Source organism: Lissotriton vulgaris, chromosome 1_2 (genome assembly GCF_964263255.1).
Source record: "Lissotriton vulgaris chromosome 1_2, aLisVul1.2, whole genome shotgun sequence".
Classification (NCBI taxonomy): Eukaryota; Metazoa; Chordata; class Amphibia; order Caudata; family Salamandridae; genus Lissotriton; species Lissotriton vulgaris.
This window is the reverse complement of record NC_141686.1, coordinates 322,611,857-322,628,564: the sequence shown is the minus strand read 5'-3', so window position 1 is coordinate 322,628,564 and position 16,708 is coordinate 322,611,857. Positions and strand designations below refer to the sequence as shown.

General features: G+C 47.2%; 1 protein-coding gene across 2 annotated transcripts in view; it reads right to left on the bottom strand.

Moving 5' to 3' along the window:
* Positions 1 to 16,708, bottom strand: part of ZDHHC5 (zDHHC palmitoyltransferase 5) — a 485,133-nt gene that overhangs the window by 91,024 nt on the left and 377,401 nt on the right. For both annotated transcript variants that reach the window (XM_086953378.1, XM_086953377.1), the window contains one exon: positions 6,311 to 7,185. In XM_086953378.1, the coding sequence (XP_086809504.1) occupies positions 6,311 to 7,185 (875 nt within the window). The remainder of the gene's footprint in view (positions 1 to 6,310; positions 7,186 to 16,708) is intronic.

Below are 16,708 nucleotides of genomic sequence, written 5' to 3'. Positions count from 1 at the left end.
AAGGTCCTAAAGTTCTGCTGCCTTTTTAATCATGGTGTGGTAGGGACCACATCCTTTGATGGAGCTTCAGATACAGGCGAAAGCCCCCACTCAGGAGACCTATCAAGGCCACTTGCCTCTTAACTCCATAAAACAGTCATCAGAGTCCTCAACCTCACCTTCCTCAATTTCTTACAAGCGAAATGTCTGCTCCTCCAAAACCCTCTGGGCTTCTCTCCTAGACCTTATTCTAGGCACCGACGCCGGTGGAGCCAAGACAGACTCCGAAGGACCTGGAGCTGGCGTCGTACACAGATCCGTCGGCACAGCCTGCGCCGATCGAGGTCGAGCTGACTGTGCCGGTGAGGTGGAAACGGCGTCTACGTCCTTGGTGCCGGGAAATTCCAATACGGCGCCGACAGAAGAAATGGCATAAACGGGGCCTGGGCATAAGCCTGAGGAACCCCCAGATTAAACGCTAATGGACCCATGGGACCCGAAGGCGCTCCAGAGGGGTACATAAGTCTATAGAATACTCCATACATCGCATTTAGATTATGCAAAGGATCTTGACCCGGGCCAGGAAATGGAGGGTAGGCCCCCGGGACAGACTCAGATGTAGGTGTTACGGTGTTCGGGCAGCCGGCGCCGACAGCAGATCCGATGGAGTAGTCTGCTCATCCGGCACATGACCCTCTTCTACTGGAGCCGGAGAATGCTCCGAAGTCGGTGACGGAGCCGGCGTCTGAGATCGAACTGGAGAAGCTGCAGGTGAAGCCGATCTCAACCGAGAAGCTGGATTTGGGGGAGAAGGAGACACAAAGTCCTTACAGCGTCGATAGTCTGGAGAAGTCTACTTCGGCGCCACCTCTTTATCAAAATGGCGTTTAGAAGAGTGCCTCTTCTTCTTCTTGGCTCTTGAAGCATGCCAGACGTCGATTTCGAGCTCGACCTGGAGTGTGACCTCGACCTTCTTCCTCTTTTCTCTTTCCTCATCTTTGCCATGAAGAGCTTTGCTTCTCTTTCCTTCAAAGCCTTCAGTTTCATTTTCCTACAACAGGCACATCCCTCGAACACCAAACTAGTCTTCATGCGGATCTGTAATGGACATATGTCCTCCGCACTCCCTGCAGGGCTTGAACCCGGACTTCCTCGACAACATCCTTGAAAGGAAACAAGCAGCAGCACAGGAATACAGCCAGAAACACAAAGTAGCAAGAGAAACTACGGAGAGTCCTAGAAAAACCGTTAGCGTCGAAGGCGCAGAAAAAAGGGAACTGACGTCATCACGCCGACGAGGCTCCTTTATGGCTCCAGGGACATCAGCAGGGTCGCGAGCGGAGCCATGATTCTATGACGAAGATGTTAATCTTGACTGCCACTGAGAGCAACTCGAGATCCCGGATCTCAGCTGCCCTCTTCACCACCACGGAATATGATGCCAACTCCTCCGTACTCACGGTAGAGGGGAGAAAGCATAGCAGTATGTGGGGATGTGTCCAGACCAATGGCATCACCAAGTTCCTCACACCAGTCCATACCTTCCAGACCTTCTGACTGGTATTCTAAAAGGTCTAGCAACCACTCCCATTCTTACATAATAGGGCTCAGGCACTGACCTAGGACATGTGGGTAATGTTCGCGCTGGAATCTTCATTGCTCGACTCAGTTTTGGATTAGTGGATAGAAATGGGATGGTGCCGCAGGGAGCATCGAAGTTGGGGTCTGGGGAGGTTGCTGTGGCCCGACCGATGCAGGTTCGGATATGTGAATGAGTCAATGGGGCCAACTGGAGGTGAGGCCAAATCAGAACCAGATGGAGTCCCATCTGATCCCGCAGGGCCGAAAGGCACGCTGGAGAGGTCGGACCTCTCTAATGCACGGAGCATGGCCTCGTAAAATTCCTTTCCCTGAGCGGGGGCCGCTCTGGCTCCTGGAAAAGCTGGGAGGCTTGGAGTCGACCCTGGCAACGATTTTGCAGAACCGTGCCTCGAACGTCGATACTCCTTTGTCCCATCAGCCGAAGAAAGAGGAGAAGTCGAAGCAAGCTACAACTTCTTATGCTTCTTTCCCAAATGCACGGTGACCTGGAATGGGAGGAAAAAGACTTGCGGTTCCTAGAGCGGTTCCACGACCTTCCTCTTGATCAGGAGCGAGATTTCCGTTGCATCGCTTGTTGGGCTGCTAGCCACTTCAGGGATTGCTTCCTCAAAGCCTTTGGTGCCATGGCCCGGCAGTCCGAGCACGACTTGAAGTCGTGGTCATGCTTAAGACACCACAGACACATGAAGTGTGGGTCTGTTACTGACATGGCACGATGACAGGCACCCCACAGTTTAAAACCTATCTTTATCGAAGACATCCTCGACAACACTAGGAGGAAGAATTCCTCAAAATAGAACTCAACAAAATGTTGAAAGAATTTTGTCAAACACTGATGGAGGGATTAGCTCTTTCTCCAGATCAGTGCTAACTGGTGCGGGAAAGAAATAAACTAACGGCAGCGATCAGAGGTGGCGCCTATAAATGTGACACGGATGTCACTTCTGGTGTCGACGACGCCACACAGAGTAGAAAGACACCACATACTGGCGCACAGGGGTACTTCTCACGCAAAAAGTCTTCCGGATCCAGTCTGACACCTGGGAAATTCAAAGGTAAAGAATCCATGACTAGATGTCTATCAGATACTGGTTGCCATGGACCTTGTGTTCTGGGATACGTCTCACAAGGAGCAAAACAGATCAGTAACCATCACTGTGCTGCATACTGGAATTGTGGTGGTCCCATGAATTATCTTCAGGAGCCAGTGCAGCTTTTTCCTCTGTGTGGCAGCATGGCTATAAGAACACGTTACTTTCATTTTCTCCATTGGGACTAAAACTTTCAGACCGTTATTTAATGTTAGAATGCATTTTTTGATACTGCACATTTTAAAACAAATAATCGATGTTGAGTTTAGAAATTCCATACATATTCCTATTCACTTTATTCTGTGTATTGTTTTTCTAGTTTTTAGGTCGAGCGACCTATCTCAATGCACATGTGCATTGAGAGCGGGAGCTCGATATAAAGGGGCTTAAATAGAGCTTACCGAGATCGGGCGATTCCATGAAGTGCCCGTGAAAGCTCGCTCAATGCGCATGTGTATTGCCATTAAAAGCGCGTGCACAGACACCAGCCTCCCTCCCACAGTCATCCCCCAGCGTGCGCTGTGCCAACAAGCCTTTGAAGTGACTTCAAAGGTATCTGCTACCCCCGCCCCCTGCTTCACACGTTTCTCGCATTTCTCCTCCCTCCCTCGCCTTCCTCGCCCTTCAGCGTGCCTTCAGCCTCCATCCTTTCTTTCTCTCTTCCTTGTCTTTAATTTGTTTTCTTTGTTAGTGTTAATCTTCCTTTTGCCTTTACGGTGTCGTGCATCTGAGCAACTACAGTGCGACTTTTAATTTATTATTTCTCTTAAACTTTTACCGCGTTTGGGATTTTATTTTTGTGTGCATTTCTGGTGTCGGTATTTACTGTACATTTACGCTTATTTCCTTTACACTTACTGTATTACCCAATCCTGTACGTGTTCATGAACAGCTTGTTGTTAAGATGTCCATGGAAGCGGCTCCATGTGAGTAAATGCCGCATTTTGTGAAGCGTGGTAATAGCTAGTTTTTTTTTATAGTTAAAACATCACTTTGTGTAGCGGTGGTTTAATGCAAGCTCATACATTTTCCTCGAGCAATTCCTGTTATGACAAGCCGCACCAAACACTGGAATCCATTTGTGTTCTATGAGGAACATGCAGCGAGAGAAGGCAATAAATTATCCAGACTTTTCTTCTGGGGATTGTAAAATGGATTGAAAATATGTCGTGACTTTGCCCTTGAAAGCGGCTTGCCGCTTGAGCATTGAATGAGCTGCCTTGCTGGCTGTGCTTCCTCCAGTAGCGACCCAGCAATGAACCGCCTGATTTCTTAAAAATGCATTTCTACTGCAAAGTGGGATGGCTCTGCACACATTTATTTTGTATTGCTCTCGAGCTGTCTTCAAAGTATACCACCTCTACTGTGCAGATGACTCGAATCGGACGTCTCTTTTGTATGCAATTATGCGGGAAGGAGCAGGTCCCAATCACGAATTACAGGACCTGCCATTAGGAGCTTCTTGATTTTTTTTTTTAATTGATGGTTGAGCCGACCACCTCAGTGCCACTGCGCCAAAATCAGAAGAGTGGTTTAATTTTGATGGAGGTGTAACGCACACATATATTGGTACACCTAGAATAAAAGTCTGTGGGGAGAACAATATTTTTAGCTTCGTTTTTAGGGGCAAGTTTGAGAGCGCGCTTGCAATACTATTGTGTTCAATAAAGGACTTGCAGCCCGCCCACTGCTTATCATTTGTTGAGTCTAGGAAATGTGAGCACTCTGTATTTTGCATCCAATTCATGGAGTACTCGGATGCAATTTTACACAGCTTAGGTTGTTTAGTTTCAAGTGCAAGTAAGTAGTCCATTTCTATTTCCTTGCCTGCTAGGTCTTGTAATCCTGGACTTGTAATATGAAATTTGAAGTTACACTATCAAAAAAAGGTAACGTCACTCAGCACCAGGTGATTATTTTCAGTTTCTCCGACATCAGTATGTAATCAGCTAACTCTGCCTTTCCTATGTAAACACTGGCCCCATGTGTTGTATGGTAAAACGTCCTATTACAAACCTGAAAAGAGGTATCTTACTTTCAGTTTCACCCACCGCATCCACCACCACCACATCCACCGCATCCACCACCACATCCACCACCACATCCACCACCACATCCACCACCACCTCCACCATCACCTCCACCATCACCTCCACATCCACCATGACATCCACCGCCACATCCACCGCCACATCCACCACCACTTTCACCACATCCACCACCACATCTAACACGTCCACCACCACTTCCACCACCACCGCATCGACCACCACCACATCCACCACCACCACCGCATCCACCACCACCACCGCATCCACCAACACCACATCCACCACCACCACCACATCCACCACCGCATCCACCCCCACCACATACACCACCACATCCACCAACACTTTAACCACACCCACCACCACCACATCCACCACACCCACCACCACTACATCCACCACCACCCCATCCACCACCACCACCACTGCATCCACCACCACCACATCCACCGCATCCACCACCACATCCACCACCACATACACCACCACATCCACCATCACCTCGACATCCACCGCCACATCCACCACCACATCCACCACCACATCCACCATCACCTCCACATCCACCATGACATCCACCGCCACATCCACCGCATCCACCACCACCACATCCACCACCACCACCACTTTCACCACATCCAACACATCCACCACTGCTTCCACCACCACCGCATCCACCACCACCACATCAACCACCGCATCCACCAACACCACATCCACCAACACCACATCCACCACCACCACACCCACCACCACACCCACCACCACATCCACCACCACTACATCCACCACCACATCCAACACATCCACCACCACTTCCACCACCACCGCATCCACAAGCACCACATCCACCACCACCACCACATCCACCACCACCACATCCACCACCGCATCCACCAACACCACATCCACCACCACCACATCCACCACCACCACCGCATCCACCAACACCACATCCACCATCACCACCACATCCACCACCGCATCCACCACCACATCCACCACCACCATATCCCCCAGATCCATCACCACCACATCTATATGTGTGTGTGTGTGTGTGTGTGTGTGTGGCTCTGTGTGTGTGTAGGTGCAAATGCAATGTTCTTGGATTTTCGTCACAATAAAATACACTGAACATAATCTTCACAAAAGTTATTTACAAACGTTTAAGCTATTGCCATTATAAATTACAATAACTTTTATTTAAGTATTAATTATTAGCAAAATTAAAAGCCATTGTTATTTGTAATATCAATACATCTAAGTCACGTAAGTACAACACACATTGCATTACAAATGCTATAGGTGTCACATTTCCGAAAGTTAAAACTATTGACATTGTAACTGACAAAGCTATTCATTTTGCTATTTTCAAAACTAACACATAAATAAAAAAAGTGTCATTTACAATACCAATCGCTCAAACTTTCCTAATGCGAGACCTATTGCATTTCCAATGCTTGTTTAGAGGAGTTGCTGGACCTAACTAATGAGTGTGACTATATGCTTATGAATATTAATGAATATGTCATTTAAGAGAATATAAAATTCAGGCTTTGCATTTGTGAGGAACAAAGTAATACTTACTTGGGGGTAAGCAGTGGCTGCAGGCTGAGCTCCTCGGTTTCTGGGGCACCAGACAGATGAGCTGGCCTCTGAGTACTGTATGAGAGGGACTTGCCCAAGCTGGGATGGTACGGTGATGGCTGATGGTCTGGAGACCCTAGAGATCGCCCCCGCAAACTCTGGAAGGATGAGTCCATTGGTTTTCCATACCTAGGAGGTACTGGACGTGTTAAAGGGTTCTTCACCAGTGGCGATCGTTTGGAATCGTCCGAGGAGGAACTGGTTCGAGGGGCATTGCTGGAGCCTGGGGTGGACTGAATGCCTGAGTCCACCATCCCCTGCTCCTCCTCTCTTGTTGGAGATTGCTGGAGAAGGCGTTCCCGTTCCTGTCGGGACGTCAAGATCTGCCGGGAGAGATTGTCATAGTGCACAGGTGAGTCCTCCCGGCAAGCCTTGGGAGAACCAGAAAGTACAGGAATACGGTGCAAGTCAGCCTCCCGCTGCTGTGCAATCTTAGCAGAGAGGAAAGCTGAAGTGTAGCCCACTGATTCAGGCCCAGTCTGGACAGACTCAAAGTCTGGGCTGTCGGAGGGTGTGAGGAGGCTATCATAGGAAAGGCTCCCATTTCTTGTCTGATTCACCAAACTCTTGTAGGACGTAGATGTAGTGCCCTCGGATCGGATGGATGGCAGCTGGCCCATCTCAAAGCTGGTTCCTTGTGCAGACTTCAGGCTAGAGGAGCGGGAGCCACTGGAAAGAGGATCGAAGTGAAAACTCTTCCCAAAAGTTGGAGAACGGAAGTTTTCAGGTTCCAGGCTTGGCTCCGAGCAGTAATTGTTTTGGCGGCTGCAATCTGCTATGGAATGGGCCTCCTTCAGGCTGTCTCCACGACTCAGCTATGAGAGGAAGATGGGGAAACCAGAGTAAGCAAATGTTTTTTCATTAGGGGCAGTTTGGGCAGGTATAAAAACTGAGGGAGGCAAAGGGCGAGCAACAGTGATCAGCACACAGGAGGAGAATATGTTTATCAGAGACAGTACAGACAAATCCAGAGAGAGGAATAGCAATTCAAAACAAAGGCAGCTCGAGCCCAAACATTGACAGTGAAAGGTAAAGGCAGGGACTGAAAGACACAGGCAGCGGCAGAGATGGAGGGAAAGACCTTGATAGAGACAGGCAGAGCCAGACCAACAGGTGTAGGAGGTCAGTAATAGCAACACAATCGGACTGGATGATTTCTGAGCAAGATATTGAAGTAGGTAGAGAGAAAAAACATTAACAGAGAAGTGGGCCACTGGTCCAAAACCAGAGGAACAAAGATTTACAGACCAAGATGTCAGCATGCAGTAAAAATGCAGTGGTAATGTAGTTGTGTCAAAAACATAGAATGCTTCTCAATTCGTTTACAAAAAGGTTATATGTTGCGTTTTAACAACAGCAAATACAATACAGGATGGCTCAGTGAGGCAGGTCATGGATAAGTGTTACCACTTCACAGTGAATCATTCCGTCAATAAGAACAAAATAAGAACATTCATAAACTGACATCCTGCATCATCCCTTAACTTTCCCAACCCACTGCCCTCAGCTCCCTTCGAAATGCTGCAGGGCAGGAAAATGAAAACAAGAAATTCAAAGATCATCCACTCGCCTCAGAAATCCCATAGTGAAGGTAAGGGCACTATGTTCAGGCACTCACAATCAACACACACATGCCTACTATAAAACGCAAACCAGATCTAATGCTCGGAGCCGGGTGTCACAGCTAAGGCTCCATATGCGACCAGCATGTAATCCGCCAGGGGCTCTCTTTAGATTACCTATGAGGCTTTCCATAACTACAACCTACGAAACTCGCATACCATAGTGAAATACGTGGGCATCCTTCTTCTACTACACAGCTTTTATGTTTCACTGCCCCCAGACACTGTCAAATCACGATGCAGTCCGCCCAAAGGCTATTTCAGCCTACTCCTGTTTTTGCTGGTAGAAGTAAACTCAATACCTCATTCCACAAGGGCATAAGTATGGGAGATGCTCATATGATGCCGTTTCTGTTCTCTACTCCATAGACGTGACTGGTAAGGAAAATGCTACCAACCAGTATGCATCTGTTTTTGGCATGTAATGTAATGTGTCTTGTAAAGCGCACTGCTGCCCTGAGGCGTCGTGGCGCTGTAGACCGCTGGGGAACCCGTCCTGGCTATCCCTGTGAGATGGTCCCTACTGGGTATCTCCAAGGTGAAACCAGGCATCCCCGGCGAATGTGGGGGGCCGTTGTGGAGATGAGGCAAGCTAATGCCCAGAGTTACCGAGTGTGATCCCTGGTTAGAGTAGGCACCGAGGCGAGAATTATCGAGTCCGCTGACCCTGGTCCACGACCCTGCCGCGTCGGGAATTGAACCCTAGTCCCGGGCCGTTTTCTGCTTCCTCTAACCAGTGAGCCACACCACTCCATGTAGAGCTGCAGAGTTGTACACTATGCATAGATCGCCACCTAGTGTTGGGCCCGGATGTTTGCAGTTTGTTGTTGTCCTGAAAAGTTCTTTGGAAGTCACAAGATAGGTGACTCCTCCTTAGGACCACATTGCGCATGGGCATCGGCTCCATCCCCAGATTGTTTTTCGCCATTAGGGAAATGATGGAGCTTTGCAAGTACAGGAAGGATGCCCGTGTAATTTGTATCTAATTAAGATAATACTGGAACAGATAAGGATAGCCGGGGAGGCATGTACAACTCTGCAACTCTACATGCCAAGAACAGATGCATACTGGTAAGTAGCATTTTCCGTTCAAGGCATATGACCTGCAGATTGTACACTATGCATAGATTATATAGCAGTACCCACTCTTAGCGGCGACCTCCCCTATCTGTTGCAGTAGTTTGGAATAATGTTTTTAGAACAGCCTGGCCCACATTAGCTTGTTGTTTTGTTTGCACATCTACACAATTGTGTTTTGTGAATGTGTGCGGTGTAGCCCATGTGGCTGCTCTGCAGAGGTCATTTAGGGGAATGTTCCCTTAAAATGCCATTGAAACCCCTATCTTTCTGGTAGAGTGGGCTTTAGGAGTAACAGATATGTTTAGCTTTGTGGTAGCAAATCTGTATGCATTTGACAATCCATCTGGCTATTCCAGATTTTGAAATGGGATTGCCCTTGTGTGGTGGTGAGAAAGACACAAAAAGTTGTTTTGTCTTACGAAAGGGTTGTGTTCTTTCTATGTAGTATAGCAATGCTCTTTTGACATCTAAAGTGTGAAGAGCTCTTTCTGCTACTGACTGTGGTTGCGAGAAGAAAACGGGCAGTTCCAGAGAATGATTGAGATGGAATGGAGAAATGACTTAAGGCATGAATGTTGGATTGGTACGCAGAACAACCTTATTTTGATGCATTTGCAAAAAGGGTTCTTGAATGGTTAGTGCTTGTAGTTCACTAACTCTGCGCAGACAAGTGATAGCTACTAGGAACGCAACCTTCCAGGTTAAAAATTGTAATTCACATTTGTGTAGGGGTTTGAAGGGAGGCCCCATTAGCCGTGTGAGAACGACGTTTAAATTCCACACAGGTGAAGGTGGTACTCTGGGAGGAATTATTCTCTTACGGCCTTCCATAAAGGCTTTAATGGCAGGCACTCTGAATAGAGATAGATGTTGTCTGTTTTGCAGATATGCTGCTATTACAGCAAGATGTAGTCTAATAGACGTATAGGCTAAGTTGCATCTTTGGAGAGGCAGTAAGTATCCTATGATGTGTTGAATAGACACATATAGAGGATTAATATTGTTATTGTGACAATATATTACAAATCGTTTCCACTTGGCTGCATAACATGCCCTCGTGGTTGGATGTCTAGCTTCTTTCATGACATTCATGCAGTCTGGAGGAAGGTTCAGATATCCAAATTCAAGGACTTCAGGAGCCAGATCGCTAGGTTGAGCTGAGCTGGGTCCGGGTGTCTGATTTTTCTACGGTTCTGTGTTGAGAGGTGTGGAGACAGGTGTAATTTTTGGTGCGGTACTACAGACAGTTGTAGCAGTGTTGTGTACCACGGCTATCTGGCCCACGTTGGAGCAACTAGGAAGAGGGTCAGAGAATGCTGCTGTACTTTGCGTACTACTAGTGGATTGAGTGGTAGAGGTGGAAAAGCGTACGCAAATCTGTTTGACCAATTCATTCATATCGCATTGTCTTTGGACAGTGAGTGTGGATATCTGAGGGCGAAGCTTGGGCATTTTGCATTTTAGTCGGTGGCAAATAGGTCTATCTGAGGTTGTCCCCACATCTGAAAGAATGGCTGAAGTACTTGCATATGAAGTTCCCACTCGTGTGTCTGTTGTGTTTGACGACTTAACAGATCCGCTATAGTATTTTGTACTCCTGGGACATGTTGGGCTAGAAGGAATATGTTCTGAGGTATGGCCCACCTCCATATTTCCTGTGCTAGTTGAGATAGTTGCAGGGAGTGCGTGCCTCCTTGCTTCTGTACGTAATACATTGCTGTCATGTTGTCTGTGCGGACTAATACAGCTTTGTTTGCTACTTGCTTTTGGGAAGCTTTTAGTGCCAGGAATATTACTAGTAACTCCAGATGATTGATGTGGAGTAAGTTTTGTCGCAGCGTTCAATTGCCTTGCATGGTGTGTTGCAGTAGGTGGGCTCCCCAGCCGGAGAGCGATGCATCCGCAGTCAAGATTATCTGAGGAACTGGCTGTAGGAACGGTCGTCCCTTGGAAAGGTTTTGGTGTTCCACCACTGCAGAGAGCAATGAGTTCGACCGTCTAACAACACTAGGTCTGTTAAGTGACCTTGAGCCTGGTTCCATTGACGTGATAAGCACTCTTGCAGTGGACGCATTTGAAGTCTTGCATGGGGTACTATGAAGATGCAAGAGGCCATCATCCCTATGAGTTGCATGAACACTCTTGCTGGGAGGGAGTGTTGCGACTGAAACTTTGTTAGGAGAGTTCGCATGCTGGCTATCCTTGCTGGGGTGGGATAAGCTAGCGCCTGGAGATGCTCTAGGAGGTGCAATTCTTTTACTTTCTTCCAGGAATCGTTTTATGACAGGCCTTGTGAAGAAGCTCTTGCAAGTACTTCCCCTGGTGTATGCTACGATGGCAGCGAGGTGCACCTTTATGCTTGAGTAGTTGATGTGACTGTCTAGGAGATGAGTCAGGCATACGATTACTGGTTCTTGTGTGTTGATTTGAGTTTATTTGATTGTTAGCTGTGTACCTGGTGGTGTATCGCTTCCATTTTGAGGCATAGCATTTCCTTGTGGTTTGTTTAATTGCTGTGAGAAAGTGCCCTCTTTCTTGCATGGTATGCCTCCACATTTTGCTGAATTGCTGATGTTCTTTGACTGAGTGTGCCCTGGGCTCCTGCTAATCAGGTACCCAAGGCTTATGTTCCTTCTCTAAAATTGCATTGAAGCCTAAACCCAATTGTCATCTCTGGCCACATGTCAGTCCCTGGCAAATGGTACCACGGTACCCTGGGCACTGTGACCAGAGAAGGCCTCTAAGGGCTGCAGCACTTATTGGGCCACCCTTAGAGGCCCTGTACCCTGACACTCACACACTGCTTTTACAGGCTGCGTGTCTTGGTGCAGAACAAAGTGAAGACTCAACATGGCACACATCCCTGAGCCAGGGGGAAAAAACAAGTGAGGAAAAGAGGTGTGCCCACCCTGTCAACTCCACCCCTCAGGTGGGGGAGGCGAGGTGAACCACAACTGTGAGTCTCCGCCATATTGAGGATGGGGGACCCAATCAACCAGGGACAGGATCCTGCCCCCCCCAACCTCCCCAATGGAGGATGATACGATAGGGGGTGTACCCACCCCAGGTAAGGGACTCATTGGTCCCTGCCCTTACCTATCTAATAACGCCCATAAATCTAGTATTTAGGGGACACCCTCAACCTTACTTCCTCAGATCCAGCAACAACAAGAAGAAAAGAAGAAGAAGGAACAAACAGCCGTGCAGCCAGCTAACAAGAGGAAGACACCCACTGACTTGGCCCCAGCCCTACAGGCCTGTCTCCCCTCAAACCTGCTCAGGGGAAATACCAGTTTGTCCAGCAGCCAGCAACCTCGAAAACCCCGGAGGACCTGCCTGCCTTCACTTCCAAAGACTGCTTCTCCCGTGAACACCGGATTTGTTTAACTGCAACCTCTGGCAGCTGTCAAAGACCGCAAATCCAGCCCACTCTGCACCCGCCGAACCCGGCCGAGCGGAAAAACACCACGAGGAGGTCACCCCGGTGATCCTGACCAGAGATCAGGCAAACCCTGACCTGCCTCTAGCCCACGCCTGCAGCCTAAATCTAGAAGGCCCCCCCTAACCGCGACCAGGAGCTGGTAAGAAGATCCGACCCCAAAAGGCACCCCTGCACCAGACGCACCACGGCCTCGTGTGCCCAAACCGACGGTGCCTAACCAACCCTTAACTTCCCAACTTAACTCTCCAAGTGGTGGGCAACCCAGAAGTCCTTCATCGCCCTGCCTGTAGTGCTTTTGTAAACCGGAGGTTCTCCATAGAAAACAGGGCACCCGACGTTGAAAGAGCACTCTGCACACGGATGCCCCAGTGCCGCTGAGGGTGCACCTTTGTTTCCCCATTTGCCCTGACCTTAACCCTAGGAGCTTTGCTCCCACAACCCAGTGGCCTGCTTGCAAGCAGCCACCAACTGGAGGCCCCCTAACCGCCATTGGATAACATTGGGCCTCAACACTCTGCACCCAGCTGCCCTAGTGCAGCTGAGGGTGTAACAAGAGAGCATTACTGACACTGGGGGACCCCCGAGTCTAACCCCAGAACCTTAACTCCCACAGTCAATTACTTACCTGTGAACCGATAACCAGCTTTTCCACCATAGGATAACATTGAAAATTTTCTTCCAATAAGTTTCTTAGTGTGGAGTTTTGAAATCGAAAAATATTCTTTAAAAATCGCACAAATAACCAAAACCTATTTACTTACCTGTTTACAGGAAATGTCCCAGTGCTGAATCCAGGTATCCAGCACTGACTAAGAAAAGTAACGTACAAAGTAACTTACTGTAATTTACTGAAGTAGTGTGGCTCACTGGTTAGAGGCGGCAGACCCGAGAGCAGAGGACGGCCCGGGACCAGGGTTCGATTCCCGGCGCGGCAGGTTTCTGGACCAGGGTCAGCGGACTCGATAATTCTCTCGCCTCGGTGCCCACTCTGATCAGCGATCACACTCGGCAACTCTGGGCATTAGCTTGCCTCATCTTCACTAACGGCCCCACCAGACCGCCGGGGATGCCTGGTCTCACCCTGGAGATACCCATTAAGGGACCATCTCTCAGGGAAGCCAGGAAGGGTTTCGCAGCGGTCGAAGCGCCTTGGGACCCTACGGGTAAGTAGTGCGCTATATAAATGCCAATACATTTACACTGAAAAAGCCAATTCATTCCAAAGTACTGTATTTGCTAAGTGTTGCAACCTACTGCATCCCCTGTAAAATAAACAAAGTACAAGTTCTATTGCATTTTCAAACTGTTCTATATTCAGCAACGTCATTACTGAAAAGTATTTTATGCTTACCTGTGCCAGGCTTGCTTGGGTCTAAAAATAAACAGTATATTTTTTTTATACACAAACAATTGGCCTAGAATTCAGTTTGTGTGTGAATTAATTTGCTGACTGGGGTGTGTACATAAAATGCTTAACACTGTCCTCTGATACTGCCTTACTGCTCGACCACTCTACCACAAAGAGAGTATGGTTCTATCTAACTTTAACCTCTGCCTACCTCTGGTGTCACCTGGACTCTATAGACACTATACCTCATTTTGGTGTAGTATATATAGAGCCAGTGTCCTACGCATGGTCTTCTGAAGGACGTTTGCTTTTTGATGGTGTTTTAGCAGAATTATGCCCTGTATCAGGATTATTATAATTCTTTTTCTGCTTAGGAGCTAGTATGGCCTTAAAAATGTCTAAAGTTGGTTCTGGAGACTCAGGGAGGCGGTCTTTGTTTTTTTGCATCGCAATCGACTTATCTATGGGAGTGGAAGGTTTCGGTTCTGAAGCGTGTTTTTGTTTCGGAGCAGGTTTTGGCTCCGAACTAGAATCGTCCTTCGCTGCTGATGGTTTCGGATCTGAAGATGATTTTGACGATCTGTTACAGTGCCAAGCCGGTAGGCGGCAGTCGAAAACAATGTCTAAGTGCGAACCTTGGCCAGAAGGCAGAGGTGGTGCTGAAGCCTTATGCATTTTGGAAAAGGATTTAGGGGGCAAGGGGTCTTCCCTACTCACAGCACCTTGTCCCAGAGACACATCTTCAGGCTTCAGATCGATCTCCAGATCAGGATCAGACTCTGAAACAGAGAAGGCCTCTTCTTCTGCGGCGGACGCTTCAATCTCCTCTTGCTCAGAATCTTCCCCGTAGATATCCGGAGGGTGTTGAATGCTTAGACGTTGCATTTCTCGTCATTGAGCCCGACGATCGTGCAGACTGTTCTTGGACCGAAAGATTTACACGCGTCGCAGCCGTCCTCCTTCTGCTCCGGAGAGAGGGCACTTGGCGTGGCACCGAGGACAGAATTGGAATGGAGTCCGTTCCATCAGCAGAAGGCTGGCCCGACGCGGCTAGGCATGACGCAGCTAGGCCCAACAGCCGCTCACAAGGATTTTGATCGAAGATGGAGAAATTGTTGACCGATTCGATACGCAGAGAACAGGGGAACGCGTAAGAAAACAATGCAGTTGAGGGTAGAATGGATTGCGCACAGAGGGGAACCTGAAGAATGGTGTTGAACCGGAGCGCAGCAATACACGTCCGAACCTGATGGCGGATAAAAACAATCTAACAAACGAGTCGTTGCCTATGTATTGTATTGTAATTGCATTTATATAGCGCTTACTACCCCTGACGAGGCGTCAAAGCGCTTTTTCGGCGGGTAGCACGCTACTCCGGGACCCCCAGAGGATTAGTGTTGAATTAGTATAGTGAAACATGCAAGTATATTTTAAGTGATGGATAGGTTAGTCAGTTATTTGGATTTGGAAGGATAGCAGAAGGATAGAGGAGGGAAAAGGTTTGTATTTATTTATCGCTCGCTTGTTGACGCACGCTATTCAGGAAGCCTATAAAGGATTAGTGGTGAATTAATATGGTGAAATATGAGGTAATTTCAGTGGTGGATATTAGTCTGTTACTTGGAGTGAGAAGGACAGCGGATGGATAAAAGGGGAAGAAAGATTTGCATTCATATAGCACTTGTTACCCCTGATGGGTGTTGAAGCGCTTTTCTGGCGAGTAGCACGCCACTCCGGAACCCATAAAGGATTAGTGTTAAAAATTAGTATAGTATAAATAGGAAGTAATTTGAGTAGTAGATATGTTATTCAGTTATTTGGGCAGTATATTAGTATAGTTGAATATGGAATATGGAATTTGAGAAGTGAAACATGTTAGTCTTAATTCTGATTGAAAAAGGATAGTGGAGGGATAAAAGTGTTTTTTGAACTTTTTTTTTAAGTCTTAGCAGTAGGAAGAAGTTTTTGGATGAGTAAAAAGGAGTTTTGGAGGGAAGGAGTCAGAGGGCAGAGTTTAAAAATGTTTGTTTTAGGGGATCGGTGTAGTAAAAAGAGGTGTCCGATGATGCAAGGAGGGGTAGCGCAGGAGAGAGTCTAGAAAAGGTTATTTTGGCGATCATAGTAGTGGTTTGGGATAAATGAGAGAGTGGATGTAGAGGATATATTGACAGATCTATAGGATGAGAGATAGGGTAGTGCATTAGAAGGAGTAGTAGAAAGAAGTTTGAGGTGAGTCAGAAAGGTTGGGCTAGAAGATATATTGAGCGAAGTATAGGCTGAGAAATAGGCTAGTGCATTGGAAATGCTAAATTAGAAGAAAGTGATAAATATATAGATACATAAGTACATTGAAAGTATATAGATACATAAAAGAAGTAAGTATATTTAGATTAAATATGTTGATAGAGGCACAGGATGAGAAATAGGGTAGTGCATTGGATATGCTTTTTCAGGAGAAAATTAACAGACACACAGATCCAAGTACATGGAAGGTACATAGATGTACAATGGAAGTATGTACATGTAGACCAAAAATGATTTTTATTTATTGATGAATATTATTATTATTATTATTTTTTCTTCTCTTAACATAATTGTTTTACATGTTTTATAAAGTAATACACAAAGATAGGTACATATCTATAGTGAAAACAAATGCTTATATACAGAGGGATATGCTGTGAATTTCTATTTCCCTATGGTGCTTATGTGGGGGAAGAGCCAGATCTTGAGTAGTTTTCTGACGATAAGGTGGTTGTTAGCGGGATCTTATGTTGGGGGGTAAAGAGTTCCATAGTTTGGCTACTTGAACAGAGAAGGATGTGCCATCCATTGTTTTTTTCTTG